The 16,039-nt window shown below is 46.7% G+C and overlaps 1 protein-coding gene across 3 annotated transcripts in view; it reads left to right on the top strand.

Moving 5' to 3' along the window:
- The first annotated feature begins 9,755 nt into the window (after positions 1-9,755).
- Positions 9,756-16,039, top strand: part of SHPRH (SNF2 histone linker PHD RING helicase) — a 65,511-nt gene continuing 59,227 nt past the window's right edge. Inside the window, exons 1-2 of one of the 3 annotated variants that reach the window (XM_075267602.1) lie at positions 9,756-9,843; positions 12,429-13,050. In XM_075267602.1, the coding sequence (XP_075123703.1) occupies positions 12,448-13,050 (603 nt within the window). In that variant the 5' untranslated portion in view covers positions 9,756-9,843; positions 12,429-12,447. Of the gene's footprint in view, positions 9,874-12,425; positions 13,051-16,039 lie in introns of all 3 variants that reach the window. The other 2 variants (XM_075267605.1, XM_075267603.1) reach the window with 2 other exon arrangements.

The raw sequence follows: 16,039 nt of genomic DNA, 5'->3' as shown, positions 1-16,039 counted from the left end.
CATCCCTGACCTCGGAGGCACTGTGCTGTCTGTCCCCCAAGCTGATGAGCTTCAGCACCGCCTGCTGACGTCTCCCCACACCAGTGTTTTAGCGTTTGCCGCTAGTAGCTGTGGTGGAGGTTGCAGCGTCGTAGGGTTTCAGTCTACTCCTGCCATGAATTTTGGCCTGGGAGAGGAGATAGGCCACCCCAGTTTGCACCCGGGGAACAGACTCCACCACATTCACCCTGCCTGTCATTAAAGATAAGCACTGCAGCATCCCTGACCACAGGCGCTTGTCCAAGTGTCGGTGGTCAAGTGGACCTTGCAGCAAAGCGCGGAACTAAGGGCCCACCTGATGTTGAGTGACACGTGCTGGTGCAAGGCAGGGACGCCACACCGGGAGAAGTTGAGACGGCTAGGGACGGCATAGTGAGGTGCCACAGTTGCCATCAGGTCCGGGAAGGCGGGAGTTTCAACAAGCCGGAACGCCAACCTCTCCTGGGCCAGCAGTTTAGCGATGTTGGCGTTCTAGGCTTGCGTGGGTGGGTGGTTAGCGGTGTATTTCTGCCGGCGCTCCAATGTCTGAGAGATGGTGGGTTGTTGTAAAGAAGCGCCTGATGGTGCCTTTGATGGTGCAGGAGAAGGAGATAAGACAGAAACAGGGGAGGATGAGGGAGAAGTCAACAAAGTGGCGGAGGCAGATGAAGTGATGTCCTGGCTCGTCCTCTGGAGTGCATCGCCAGCACTGTGAGCAGAGGCAGTGGCATGAACGGCGGGCGACGTTTGTCCTGCCGTTGCTGCCTGCCACTGATTCCATTGCTTGGATTCCAAATGACGGTGCATTGAAGTGGTGGACAGGTTGCTCTTCTCAGGGCCCCTACTCGATTTCGAGAGGCAAATTGTGTAGACGACACTATATCTGTCCTCGGCGCATTCCTTGAAAAAACTCTACACCTTCAAGAAACGTGCCCTCGATGGGGGAGTTTTTCTGGGCTGGGTACAAAAGGGAACATCTTCGGACATTCCGGGTCTGGCCTGGCTTCGGCAAAGCAGCTGACCTCTGCCTCTGGACATGTCTCTGCCTCTAGCTACCCTTTTTGGTGCTGCACCTGCCTCAACATCCACACTACTTTCCCAGCTTGACATCCGCCTTGTCCAGGTGGGGTCGGTGTCCTCGTCGTCCACCACCTCCTCTTCCAACTCCTGTCTCGCCTCCTCCTCCTGCACAATGCGCATGTCAACTGGCTGCCCTGACAGCAACTGCGTCTCATCGTCGTCGATGAGGGTGGGTTGCTGGTCATCCGCCACCAAATCGACCGGAGATGGAATGGAGGAGACTCTAGTGTTTGAGCATCTGGACACAGATACTCGTCTGTTAGGTCCGTGGAATCGCGAAATGGAGGGGCAGGTTGCGGTACAGTCAAAGGAAGGGAGAACAGCTCTGGGGAGCAGGGACAGTTGGGGTTATTGTTCTGGGAAGATTGGGAATTTTGGGTGGAAGGAGGACAAGACTGTTGGGTAAGAGGAGGTAGAGGCTGACTGGCTGGTGGACAATGTGCTTTAAGCGTTATCCGACAGCCATTGCAAGACCTGTTCCTGGTTCTCGGGCCTACTAATCTTTGTACCATTCAGCCTAGTTAATGTGGAACTTTTGTGCAAAGCGCAGAACTTAGGGCCCGCCTGATGTTAAGGGACACACGCTGGTACAAGGCTCAACTCACCCTAAGTGCCAAAAACACTGCTGGTGCAAGGCTCTACTCATGCCAAGGGCCTCAATCTCTGCTGGTAGCTCAGCTTAAGGTCCTGTAACTTTGTTTGGAAGGGCTCATGTTAAGGGCTAGAAAAGTGAATTTTGGAAGGTCTTACCACATCACACACACACACACACACACACACACACACACACACACACACACACACACACACTCAAAATGACAGTTAAGGGTGAGGGCTTTTGGAATTCCCATTGCCTATTTCATTTGTGGTTGTCATGGGGAACGTGATTTAAAGGGGTGGTTGTTACTGTTTGTTGAGCTTAAATTGGGGTTTGTGTCCATCCATTTGGGGAGTAAAGAAGGTTTCCAGGTATTTTCCCACTTTGATAGAGGTTTTTTTGAATGTGTAAAGTGTGTAGTTGTTAGGCAGTGATGTTGGGGTAATAGAGGGTCTTTGGTGTGTTAGATGCCCCCAGACATGCTTCCCCTGCTGTCCCAGTGTCATTCCAGAGGTGTTGGCATCATTTCCTGGGGTGTCATAGTGGACTTGGTGACCCTCCAGACACGGATTTGGGTTTCCCCCTTAACGAGTATCTGTTCCCCATAGACTATAATGGGGTTCGAAACCCGTTCGAACACACGAACATTGAGCGGCTGTTCGAATCGAATTTCGAACCTCGAACATTTTAGTGTTCGCTCATCTCTAATTGTATCTAGATTTTTGACGCATTTACGCTGGGTTCACACCAGCGTTCGGGTCTCCACTAAATTTTAGTTTTATATTAAGTAGCGCTTTATCTTTAGCCTCTTGTTTTTGAATGGTATACTGCAATAGGACTCCAGCGAGGACTGTCTAAGGCAGGAGCTGCAGCTAGCATATGGGGGAGAGATGCACTATGCTCCAATGCTGTGGCTGACTCTCAATCAAACAATGATGACAGCTCTCCTGCCCCTTGAAAGATAATACACTTCGGAGCGTCTCTTTACTTTTTTTGTATTCATTGTGATGTTACTATAAAACTTATTAAAATAGTTTTCACTCTCTATTACGGTAATTTTTATGTTGCTGACACCTGTGAGGTGGGCATGGTACTGACATTTCTTTTCTTAACTCAGTTTAATTTAAATTTATTTGTCTATTTTCACATTTTGTCCCCCATAAGGTCATAATAGATTGTTTTGCCAAAATAACTCATTCCTATGTCTTTGTGATATATTGACTCATGCTAATTTTGATGTCACATAGCCCTTTTTGTTGTCACAATCCTACATTTTGATGTTACGTAACTAATTATGAACTCATAAACACCCATCATGATGCCATATAACTTAGCGTAATTTTATCAACTGGCCAAATGTGATGTCACAATGATCCAATAACATGTAACAGAGAAGTATTATGAAACCACATTGTGATGTCATAATAACTAATTTTCAAATCACAGTGGTCTGTGATGCAACAGGCACTCTCTAGGGAAACCCTGTGGTGGTTTGCAAAAACAGAGTTGAGTGGGATGTACAAATCTTACCTAATACAGTTGTGCAAAAACTCAGACACAACTCTGGTGTAAGCTCGATTGTAAGATTAGCTGCTGCTCCGGCCCATGGATCCCCAGTTATGGAGTAGTCCACTACATCATGTTAGGGAGCGTTCACACTACCGTCGGTGTCCGACATGTAGTGTCCGCTCCTAGTGTCCGCTCAAAATCTGTCACGGACACTAGGAGCGGACACTAGATGTGTCCGTGACACCTGTCATTCACTTTAATGGGCATCGGGTGCGTTCTTTTGCACTCCGTGCCCGTCCTTTCCTGTCCGCAAGAGAAGATGTCCGACTTCTCAAGCGGACAGAGGAACCCTGCATGCATGCCAGAAGACGGAAAGCACAGACCGGGTCCGGCCGTTTACCCCAGGAGGGCACGTCCTAAAAGGGTTGGCCACTTTCAGACCAATATTGACAAACAAATGTACAAGAAAAAGATATACAATTTTCCAATATACTTCATGTATCAATTCCTCACAGTTTTCTAGATTTCGGCTTGTTGTCATTCATTCTTTTACTTCTAGTGGATAAAACTCTGACCATGGTCATGTGATTTACAGTCCATGGTCATGTGATTTATGGTCCATGGTCATGTGATTTATGGTCCATGGTCATGTGATTTACGGTCCATGGTCATGTGATGAGCACACAGGTGCCGCTCGTTATAGTCACAGCACAGTAATCAGACATCTGCCTGGTAATCAGCTGTGCACCTGTGTGCTCATCACATGACCATGGACCGGAAATCACATGACCATGGACCGTAAATCACATGACCATGGACAGAGTTTTATCCACTAGAAGTAACAGAATGAATGACAGCAAGCCGAAATCTAGAAAACTGTGAGGAATTGATACAGAAAGTATATTGGAAAATGGTATATCTTTTTATTGTACATTTGTTTGTCAATATTGGTCTGAAAGTGGCCAATCCCTTTAAGTCAGCAATAGGACTTGTCAGTCCTCATATCTTTCCCAAAATAAGAACTACATGGTTCTTGTAAAGGTGTAGAGGGGTCTTCTTATACAGAAGAGACACACCAGCTATCCCTAGCTGCCCCCTTGCTCAGTGTTAAATATTATAATATTACAATATTCTCTAGCACACAAAGGGTTAAACTCTACTGACATCACACTTCTATATTCTGGGTACATGGGTGCGGTTAGTGTACACCATTTTAGAAATCTCCTTACATAGCAACAAGATGGAAGGCTACACCCCCTCTCATGAATATAAATGAGTAAGAAATACTCATGTCTGGGTCTCTCTTTGGGAAGACCAGAGTGGGTGACCATGGCAGGTGGTCAGTCACAAAGGACGTCGTGACCAGTCCAAGTCCACCAACCAGATGACAAGCACGAACCAAGCTGCAACTACAGGATATCCAGATGAAGAACTTTAACTTCTCTGAAGATGTAAGCTATATTGTCATTGACTGATATTTCTGTTATTTTGGACATTTTCCCTGTTCCTGTGTTTTCCTGCAAGATATTAATAAACCTCTACACTGATTCATAACAAGCTGACTCCTCCTATCATGATAAGGCCTCACAACACCTGGTCACAAGTTTCACCGCAATTACAGAATATTTAACACTGAGTGACCCAGAAGTCCTCCAGATGCAGACCTATATAGGATGTAGTGTAGCCCCCCCCCCCCCTCTGGCATCCCTTGTTCCTGGGCAACCAGACCACTGCCATTTGAAACCATATCCATCACTCCTCCATCCCTATCTATCATACAATCCCATGTAATATCCATCTCTCCTCCACCCCTATCCATTATGCAGTCCCATGTAATATCCATCACTCCTCCATCCCTAGTTATCATGCAGTTCCATGTAATATCTATCACTCCTCCATCCCTAGTTATCATGCAGTTCAATGTAATATCCATCACTCCTCAAGCCCTATCATAAACTCCCATGAAATATCCATCTCTCCTCCATCATCCAGTCCCATGTAATATCCATCAATCCTCCATCCCGATCATACACTCCCATGTAATATCCATCACTCCTCCATCCCTAGTTATCATGCAGTCCCATGTAATATCCATCACTCCTCCATCCCTAGTTATCATGCACTCCCATGTAATATCCATCACTCCTCCATCATCCAGTCCCATGTAATATCCTTCAATTCTCCATCCCAATCATACACTCCCATGTAATATCCATCACTCCTCCATCCCTATCCATCATGCAGTCCCATGTAATATCCATCACTCCTCCATACCTCCCAACCGTCCCGATTTCCGCGGGACATTCACGAGTTCGATGTCCTGTCCCGCGGTCCCGGTTGGAGGGAGGAATGTCCTGATTTCAACTCAAATCTGCGTCTGGAGGACGCAGATCTGAGTTGAATACATACGCGACTAAAGCAAGGAGCGGTCTCAGCTCAGCTCCTTGCTTTGCCGCTGCACTCCGGCTAGTGGCTGTGTAGACGCGATGTGATGACGTCACATCGCGCCTACAACTGTGTTAGCGAGACTGCGGAGAGAGCGGCACGGGAGCGAGCAAAAGGTGAGTTTAAGTCGTTTTTGTGTGAACAGAGGACGGCTTGACACTGGGGGCAGAGATGGGGGGACATGAATCTGGGGGCAGAGATGGGGGGACATGAATCTGGGGGCAGAGATGGGGGGATATGAATCTGGGGGCAGAGATGGGGGGACATGAATCTGAGGGCAGAAATGGGGGGACATGAATCTGGGGCAGAGATGGGAGGACATGAATCTGGGGGCAGAGATGGGGGGACATGAATCTGGGGACAGAGATGGGGGAACATTAATCTGGGGGAAGAGATGGGGGGACATGAATCTGGGGGCAGAGATGGGGGGCATTAATCAGGGGCAGAGATGGGGGACATGAATCTGGGGGCAGAGATGGGGGGACATGAATCTGAGGGCAGAGATGGGGGACATGAATCTAGGGGCAGAGATGGGGGGGACATGAATCTGAGGGCAGAGATGGGGGGACATGAATCTGAGGGCAGAGATGGGGGGACATGAATTTGAGGGCAGAGATGGGGGGACATGAATCTGAGGGCAGAGATGGGGGGACATGAATCTGAGGGCAGAGATGGAGGGGACATGAATCTGGAGGAAGAGATGGGGGGACATGATTCTGGGGGCAGAGATGGGGGAACATGAATGTGGGGGGCAGAGATGGAGGGGACATGAATCTTGGGGCAGATATGGGGGGACATGAAACTGGGGCAGAGATGGGTGGCATGAATCTGGGGTAGAGATGGGGGACATGAAAATGTGGGCAGAGATGGAGGGGGGACACGAATCTGGGACAGAGATGGAGGGGACATGACACTTGGGGCAGATGAAGGGTGTATATGAAACTGGGGGAGAGATAGAGGGGGGGACATATAATTTACAGGTGACTGTAGGAGGATTATACTGTGTGGGGGCACATGAAAAATTAATGAGAATGGGTGGAGTCAACATAAAAGCGGGTGGAGCTAAATTTGCCGCGGAGCTCTACGTGTGCCGCACATTTTATCCCTCTTTCGGTTCTTCAAAAGTTGGGAGGTACGCTCCTCCATCCCTATCATATAATCCCATGTAATATCCATCACTCCTCCATTCCTATCTATCATACAATCCCATGTAATATCCATCTCTCCTCCAGCCCTATCTATCACGCAGTCCCATGTAATATCCATCTCTCCTCCATCCCTAGTTATCATGCAGTCCCATGTAATATCCATCACTCCTCCAGCCCTATCCATCACGCAGTCCCATGTAATATCCATCTCTCCTCCAGCCCTATCAATCATGCAGTCCCATGTAATATCCATCTCTCCTCCAGCCCTATCTATCACGCAGTCCCATGTAATATCCATCTCTCCTCCATCCCTAGTTATCATGCAGTCCCATGTAATATCCATCACTCCTCCAGCCCTATCCATCACACAGTCCCATGTAATATCCATCACTCCTCCAGCCCTATCTATCACGCAGTCCCATGTAATATCCATCTCTCCTCCAGCCCTATCTATCACGCAGTTCCATGTAATATCCAACTCTCCTCCAGCCCTATCTATCACGCAGTCCCATGTAATATCCATCACTCCTCCAGCCCTATCACGCAGTTCCATGTAATATCCATCTCTCCTCCAGCCCTATCTATCACGCAGTCCCATGTAATATCCATCTCTCCTCCATTCCTATCGATCAAGCAGTCCCATGTAATATCCATCACTCCTCCAGCCCTATCCATCACGCAGTCCCATGTAATATCCATCACTCCTCCAGCCCTATCCATCACGCAGTCCCATGTAATATCCATCTCTCCTCCAGCCCTATCCATCACGCAGTCCCATGTAATATCCATCTCTCCTCCAGCCCTATCTATCATGCGGTCCCATGTAATATCCATCACTCCTCCAGCCCTATCTATCACGCAGTCCCATGTAATATCCATCACTCCTCCAGCCCTATCTATCACGCAGTCCCATGTAATATCCATCACTCCTCCAGCCCTATCATATAATCCCATGTAATATCCATCACTCCTCCATTCCTATCTATCACGCAGTCCCATGTAATATCCATCACTCCTCCAGCCCTATCCATCATACAGTCCCATGTAATATCCATCTCTCCTCCAGCCCCATCTATCACACAGTCCCATGTAATATCCATCTCTCCTCCAGCCCTATCTATCACGCAGTCCCATGTAATATCCATCTCTCCTCCAGCCCTATCCATCACGCAGTCCCATGTAATATCCATCACTCCTCCAGCACTATCTATCACGCAGTCCCATGTAATATCCATCACTCCTCCAGCCCTATCTATCACGCAGTCCCATGTAATATCCATCTCTCCTACAGCCCTATCATGCAGTCCCATGTAATATCCATCTCTCCTCCAGCCCTATCCATCACGCAGTCCCATGTAATAGCCATCACTCCTCCAGCCCTATCTATCACGCAGTCCCATGTAATATCCATCACTCCTCCAGCCCTATCTATCATGAAGTCCCATGTAATATCCATCTCTCCTCCAGCCCTATCTATCACTCAGTCCCATGTAATATCCATCACTCCTCCAGCCCTATCTATCACGCAGTCCTATGTAATATCCATCACTCCTCCATTCCTATCTATCATACAATCCCATGTAATATCCATCTCTCCTCCATCCCTAGTTATCACGCAGTCCCATGTAATATCCATCACTCCTCCAGCCCTATCCATCACGCAGTCCCATGTAATATCCATCTCTCCTCCAGCCCTATCTATCACGCAGTCCCATGTAATATCCATCTCTCCTCCAGCCCTATCCATCACGCAGTCCCATGTAATATCCATCACTCCTCCAGCCCTATCCATCACGCAGTCCCATGTAATATCCATCACTCCTCCAGCCCTATCCATCACGCAGTCCCATGTAATATCCATCTCTCCTCCAGCCCTATCCATCACGCAGTCCCATGTAATATCCATCACTCCTCCAGCCCTATCCATCACGCAGTCCCATGTAATATCCATCACTCCTCCAGCCCTATCTATCACGCAGTCCCATGTAATATCCATCACTCCTCCAGCCCTATCTATCACGCAGTCCCATGTAATATCCATCTCTCCTCCAGCCCTATCCATCACGCAGTCCCATGTAATATCCATCTCTCCTCCAGCCCTATCCATCCCGCAGTCCCATGTAATATCCATCACTCCTCCAGCCCTATCTATCACGCAGTCCCATGTAATATCCATCACTCCTCCAGCCCTATCTATCACGCAGTCCCATGTAATATCCATCTCTCCTCCAGCCCTATCCATCACGCAGTCCCATGTAATATCCATCTCTCCTCCAGCCCTATCCATCACGCAGTCCCATGTAATATCCATCACTCCTCCAGCCCTATCCATCACGCAGTCCCATGTAATATCCATCACTCCTCCAGCCCTATCTATCACGCAGTCCCATGTAATATCCATCACTCCTCCAGCCCTATCCATCACGCAGTCCCATGTAATATCCATCACTCCTCCAGCCCTATCCATCACGCAGTTCCATGTAATATCCATCTCTCCTCCAGCCCTATCCATCACGCAGTCCCATGTAATATCCATCACTCCTCCAGCCCTATCTATCACGCAGTCCCATATAACACCTCCCCTCCCCTCCCCTCCCCTCCCCTCCCCTCCCCTCCCCTCCCCTCCCCTCCCCTCCCCTCTCCTCTCCGCCAGCTACACGTGCACCGCTCTGTCTTCCTGTTTTGAAAACAGACTTATAATCCTTGAGACTCCGCCTCTCCTCTGGAAGCCCCGCCTCTTCCTATGACATCATACCTACCAGAGCCTACTCCATAACACCACCCCGTACAGCACATTACACAATTGCTCCGCCCACACAACAGTCTTATCACATGGTCGTTGCGTCATCAGAGGTCCTTTAGCCCACTAGGATAGAGCGTTTACCAGGCAGTGGAGAGGACAAGGACCTGTTGGGTTGTCACTGTCATGTGACCCCTGTATGAGGGGGTGGAGCTAAGCGGTGGAGAGGCGAGGAGGTGGCGGAAGGACCTTTGAGGGGGAGGAGTTCCGGAGCTGTATGCTTTGTATGGAGGACCGGAGCCCAGGTGATTGCTTCAGTGCTTTCTTCTTTTAGGGTGAGCTCTGGTGGATAGTGAGCTGCTGGGAGTTGTAGTTCTGCGCTTGTAGCCTTCCTCAATTATCTTTTGATAGCCCATAACAACAGCCCTGTGCTAGGAGTTTATACCCTGCTGCAGTGATCTCTGACATCCCATAACAAGAGCCTCAACTTGCTGGGACTTGTAGTTCCCTTCCTCATACCCCCTCCCTATAAGAAGGCTATGTTTACACTACCAGTACTGTCTGTTATTCTGATTCATCAGTGGATCAGATGAATGGACAGTAAATGGCATAATCTGTGACTTACATATTACTGACCAGTCCTTAGGATAGTATAAGTAATTCTGGCACTCATCAAAGGCGCTACTGATGAATATCATGAGACGTGGAGGGGGCTGGGGAAGGGGAAACATTAAAAAAACCAAACATGCTCGCCTGTCCTCAGTGCTCCGGTGTCTGGCGCTGTCCGGTATGGCGTGTGTCATGGAGTCACTAATAGATGTCTCGTGACACTTTACACAGCCATACTGTCTACATTGGTACATTGTAAGAAGCAGGGACAGCATAGAGAGAGGCAGGGGTTACCAGAAAGGCGACAACATGTGTTAATAAAGTATATTGCAAAATTTATTAACGCAAATACTGCCAAAAAAACCCCAAACGTTATCTGTAAATTTAGTTAAAGTGGAAAACACACTCACATCCCTAAAGTTGTATCAGGCCTGTGGAGTTGGTAGGCCTAACCTCAGACTCCTCTATTCTTCCACGGCCTGAGTCTGACTCTCGTGAATGACTTAAAACCTTGGACAGTCAGTCAAAATGTGGAAAGCCTAACAAAATGGAGCTTTTATAAGATACGGAAACATGTGATCATTTCCCACTTACATAAGCTCAGTACACTATAGATGAATCATGGAGGCAAACATATTGGATGATACCCCAGTCGTGCACTATGGTGTGATGTACCATAATTTTAGCAGGCGCCTACACTGAGAGCCCACTACCCCAATATTCCCATATGAGACAGGCTATGCTTACATCTGCGGCGGAATCTCCATTACAGTCAGTGGGGTTCATCAGACTCCGTGTATTACCGCTGTTTTAGAGGTCTTCCTCTCTATTGTTTGGGATCTGCACAGAGGAGAGGCAACACTAGTGTCAGTAATAGGGTTGAGCCGATACTGACTTTTCAGGATCGATTTTAAAATCCGATTTCCGATCATTTTTCAATCGAACCAGATCTCAATCCCAATTCCGATCCCAATGCAAGTCAATGGGATTTTTTTATTAATTGGAGATCGGATTTTAAAAGCAATCCTATTCACTATACAGCATGGAATCTAACAATTGAACGCTTTAATTGTTAGAATCCATGCTGTGTAGTGAATCACTAAGTAGCCAGAGGATTTTTTTTTAATCCTCTGGCTACTTAGTCCTCCCTGGTGTCCACTTACCTGCAGAGATGGCTGCTCCGGTGTGCTTCTTTGCCTCGCTGCTGCTCTTCTCGCCTCGCTGCCCCCTGCCTCCCAGGTTAGGAGAGTGCGGGCGGGTACTGGGAGGCGAGATGTCACGTCTCCCCGCCCACACTCTCCTAAGCCACAAGCTCCGCCTTCCTAGCTCTTTAAACACTAACCTGGGAGGCGGGGCAGCCATCTCTGGAGGTAAGTAGCTACTAGAGATGTTACTTTAGTCTCCCATTAGAATGAATGGAGGCAGCCGGCACGCAGGGGGTTAAGGCTGTGTGCAGTCTGCTTCCATTCATTCCTATGGAACCGCAGCGGAGCCTTCACACTGAGTATACACTATATACTCAGTGTGAAGGCTAAGCAAAGCATTGTGGGAAATACTACCGATCTCGATCCCACCTAAAAAGATCGTGTTCGGAATTCCGATTGCGATCGTGAAATTTTCTCGGTCACCGATTGAAATCCGATCTTTTCCGAACACGATCGCTCAACCCTAGTCAGTAATAATCTACACTGTCTCATCAGGGATTTTCTGTAATCTTCTACATTGGCCTGTGATTGCTATGTCTCACAGATAAGCAATGCAATGCAAATAGTCGTCTCTATGTGTCTAGGAAATTTAAAGGGATCCTATCTTTCAAACTCATTTTTTTCTCACTAATACGTCGGAATAGCCTTAAGAAAGGCTATTCTTCTCCTACCTTTCGATACCTTCTCCACGCTGCCGTTTGCTTGAAATCCCGTTTTTTGTCGGTATGGAAATGAGTTCTCTCGCAGCACTGAGGGTGGGCCCCAGCGCTCAAACAGCACTGGGGGCGCCCCTAATGCTGAGAGAGAACTCTCTCCAGCGCCGCCTCCATCTTCTTTAGCAACGGCCTCTTCACGTGTCTTCTTCCGGCGCGCGGGGGGTCAAAATTCAACGCATGCGCAAGTCGGCTCTGCGCACATGCAGGCGGCCATTTTTTTGTGGTTGCTTACACAAGCAGGCGCAGTACGCTCTGTACTCCATAGAACTACAGGAGCGTCTTGGGTTTTATAGTACCGATATACTTAGCTTTCCCTCCTTAATAACACCATTCTAAAATGTTATTTCATCTACCTAGTAGGGCCAAGAGTTCTTACAAGATGGCAGGTCGCAGAAAACGTGCGGCACCAGTCAAGCTGGATGATGGGGCCAAGAAACTGTTATCCTGGAATATGCATGAAGATAGAAAGAATGATGTAACACTAGAAGAGGATGGGGAACCTGCCGAACCAAGCACATCCCATTCTTTAATAAATGATACCACTGAAAGGTTGTTACCGTCCTATGAGACTGAAGGTCCTAGTACACAGCTACAAAGAAAGGACAGCAAAGACTCTGGAGACTTCTCAGCCCTGTCATCTATTGATCTTAATTTGTCCATCTTGCCCTTTCTGGATGATGACGCCTGGAGAGCTTTGCTTTGTATATTCAGTATTCGTGTTACATCTGGGGTATACACTAATTCAGACTTCCATGGTCGTAGTTTTACATTGACTAGTACCTTGTCCTCAAAACCTGGTCAGCTTTTGCTTTGTGCACTTGAATCAGATGATGAAAGGTCTAAAGAATCCACCAATATGTGCGCAGAAGAGGTTCTTGTAGAAACGTCACTTGGTGTCCAAATGCTGGAAGACGTAATGTGGCTGCAGAAGAAGAAACTTATTGCACTTTATCAAAGAACAACCCAACCTAGTGAGCTTGAGGTAATGAAATATTTTCTTCTATTGCCAGTCTTTCTTATTGGTATCATCACTTTCTGTTTTGTACACATACGATACACTTTCTGCTTTTTTTTTCCTTAGCATGTATGGGTAGGTCTGAGGTATTTCCATCTCAAGAACAGGGATCTCCTGACCCCATCTAACAGCTACGCTTGCATGTATGTCTGTTTACTTCTGTGGGTCCATCGTTATCACATTTTTTTTTTTATACATCCGTTTAGCAGATCCATTAAGCAGATGGCCATCCGTTTATATAAAGATCAATGCAAGCAAAAAAAAAATTCTGTCAGTTTTTTTCCCCCATAAAAGTGAAAGAAGAGAGCTGTGCACAGGCAGCCACCTCCCCACTTCCACACTCCTTGTGGCTATAAGCCCAGGGTCTGGAACATTTCTAGTTTCAAGATAGGTGGGACCTGTATCTCTTATAGCACATTCTGCATTTTTGTAGTTAAAATTGGCATGTTGGGTTTTCAAAAACACAAACATATGGAATAGCTACATTTTCTGCAGCATTTTTTCTGCAATGTGTATATTAAATCAAATAAATCTGAGTTATTGTATTGGAATTGTAAAATTCGGCATTCTTTTACAGACCTGGGCAATGTGCGGCCCGCGGGCCACATCCGGACCTCTGACTGGTTCTGTCTGGCCTACATAGCTTGTGGGATAAAAGTAGATGCTGAATGGGATGTTTGTTCAAGGACCTGTGACGATGTCAGCACAGGTTCTTTAGCTCACTAGGATAGGCTAAGACTCGTTAGTGGGCGGAGCCACACGGGACAGTGTGGTTGCTGTTACACAGAAAAAGCAAGCTGCGGGGAATGGAGGAGGGAAGAGACCGTATGTGTGAGCAACTGGGGGCACATGTAGGCGGCAGTTAAACTGAAGGCAGATAGAGGGGGGACATTCAACTAGGGGGCAGATGGAGGCTGTCAAACTGGGGGGCAGCTGGAGGAGCATATTAAACCGTCGTGGTAGCTGGAGGGGGACATGTCTGCCTCTATTTGCCCCCAGTTTAATGTCCCCCTCCAACTATCCACACTGTTAATGTCCCCCTCCAGGTACCCCAGTGTCATGTCTCCTCTAGTTTCCCCCAGTTTAAACTTGGGCACCAGGAGAGGGACTTAATACTGTGGGACATTTGGAGGGGAACATTATAATGTTAGGGTGACTGTAGGAGCATTACACTTTGTGGGGGCACATGGAAAATGGATGAGAATGGGCGGAGTCAGCATAGAAGTGGGTGGAGCTAAATTTGCCAAAGTGCACATATCCCTCTAGAACTGTTTCAATTTCTCATGTCGCCCCATGAGAAAATTAATTACCCACCCCTGTATTACACAATGTTTCCATAATGGCCAAAAAATGTTGTGGTTTCACAATGTGGTTTCAGTTGTAATTTTTAGATATGTAAAGTATAAAGGACGGGTGCTGCTTCTATTTTTTTTCAATCTACTTTAAAAGCTGCATGCAAAAACCTGACAATGTAAATTCACCCTTAAAAAGGTACCGTATTTTTCGGACTATAAGACGCACTTTTTTTCCCCAAAATTTCGGAGGAAAATGAGGGTGCGTCTTATAGTCCGAATGTGCTCCTGCCACCGCTGGTTTTCTGCAGCGACAGGAGCATGGCAATACTGCAGGCCCTGTGCCGTCAGTAAAGTCCCCCCCCCCCCCCCATACCGAAGCTTATACCTACAATCAGAGATCGCAGGCACGAGCTCCGACAACTCCGCTTTAAAAATTACAGCAAATCTACAACTCCCATACATTAAATATTTTACCATTTTTTGCTTGAAAATTTTTTTCCCCTATTTTTCTCCTCTAAAACCTACATGCGTCTTATAGTCCGAAAAATACGGTAATTCTTTAACCCATTAGTGACTGACTTGTATATTTTCTAAGTTGGTAGCTTATGGGCCTTTTCTCCCGCAACTGATTTTCTACATTACTTGTGGCAGAATAATGCAGGGTCTCCTGCCCGCTCATGTGCAGGTGTATACAGCTGGGCACATCTCCTAACATCTGGGATTTTCAAACTACCAATACCAGGCGTTTAATCCTTTGAATGGCGTTGTCAGTGGTGACCGAAGTAGGCATTAGCCAGATCTGCCTTAGTTTAATCCTATTAGAAGATTGCAATTTATAGTTTCTTAGGAGACAAAAAAAATATTGTAAAAGTATTAAAAATAAAATTCAATGCAATTAAAAAAAAAAAAAATTAAAATACAACTGTAATGTTGTTTTTCAAGCACACTGAAAGGCTTAAAAAAAAAAAATCTAAAATGAAGCGCTAGAAAAATCAATCAAAAACTGCTATGTTCCCCCATATGGCATCAATAAAATCTTTTATTGTCAGTAAAATGCATATTCCTAATCAGTTCTAGAAATCCCAAAGTTGCCCAAAATATAAGTAAAACTGCTTACAGTGCCATAAAAGGGACTGCTATATGTGTGTAAATGGGGACTGCTGAATGCGTGCATCTCATCAGCAACTGGAGTCCAGGGAGCTGTTACTGTATAAATAGTTATGTATGCGGTGTGTGAGGTTGTAGCCCTGTCCGTCACCTGTTATCCTCCAATCAGAAGTACTGCGAGGAAAATCTCAGCCCCGTGACTGCTGAATATACTGCTAATGTAGTGCATAAGTTTCTTGTAGACCCCTTAAAATCTGGTGACCAGTTGATAAATCCACTACATGATCAATAAAGCTTCATTCACACTAAAAAGTCAACCATTGCCATATGTAAGCACAGAAACAAGTTGTGTATTGGTGCTATGATGGTGTTTTGTTTTTTTCTCTTAAAGGGATTGTCCCATTTGCATAACTTGTAGAATCATAGCCCAGTGACTGCTGGGCCCTGGCAATTAGTTGGTCATTATTATACAGTGATGTGTTGCTATGTCGAGTCAAAAAGTTCTAATAATAGCCATATGTACTAGTAGGGATATGTACTATCCCGGTTGTAAG

The sequence above is a fragment of the Leptodactylus fuscus genome, chromosome 3 (genome assembly GCF_031893055.1).
Source record: "Leptodactylus fuscus isolate aLepFus1 chromosome 3, aLepFus1.hap2, whole genome shotgun sequence".
Classification (NCBI taxonomy): domain Eukaryota; kingdom Metazoa; phylum Chordata; class Amphibia; order Anura; family Leptodactylidae; genus Leptodactylus; species Leptodactylus fuscus.
The sequence above is the reverse complement of the archived record's forward strand: the minus strand, read 5'-3'. Positions and strand labels throughout refer to the sequence as shown.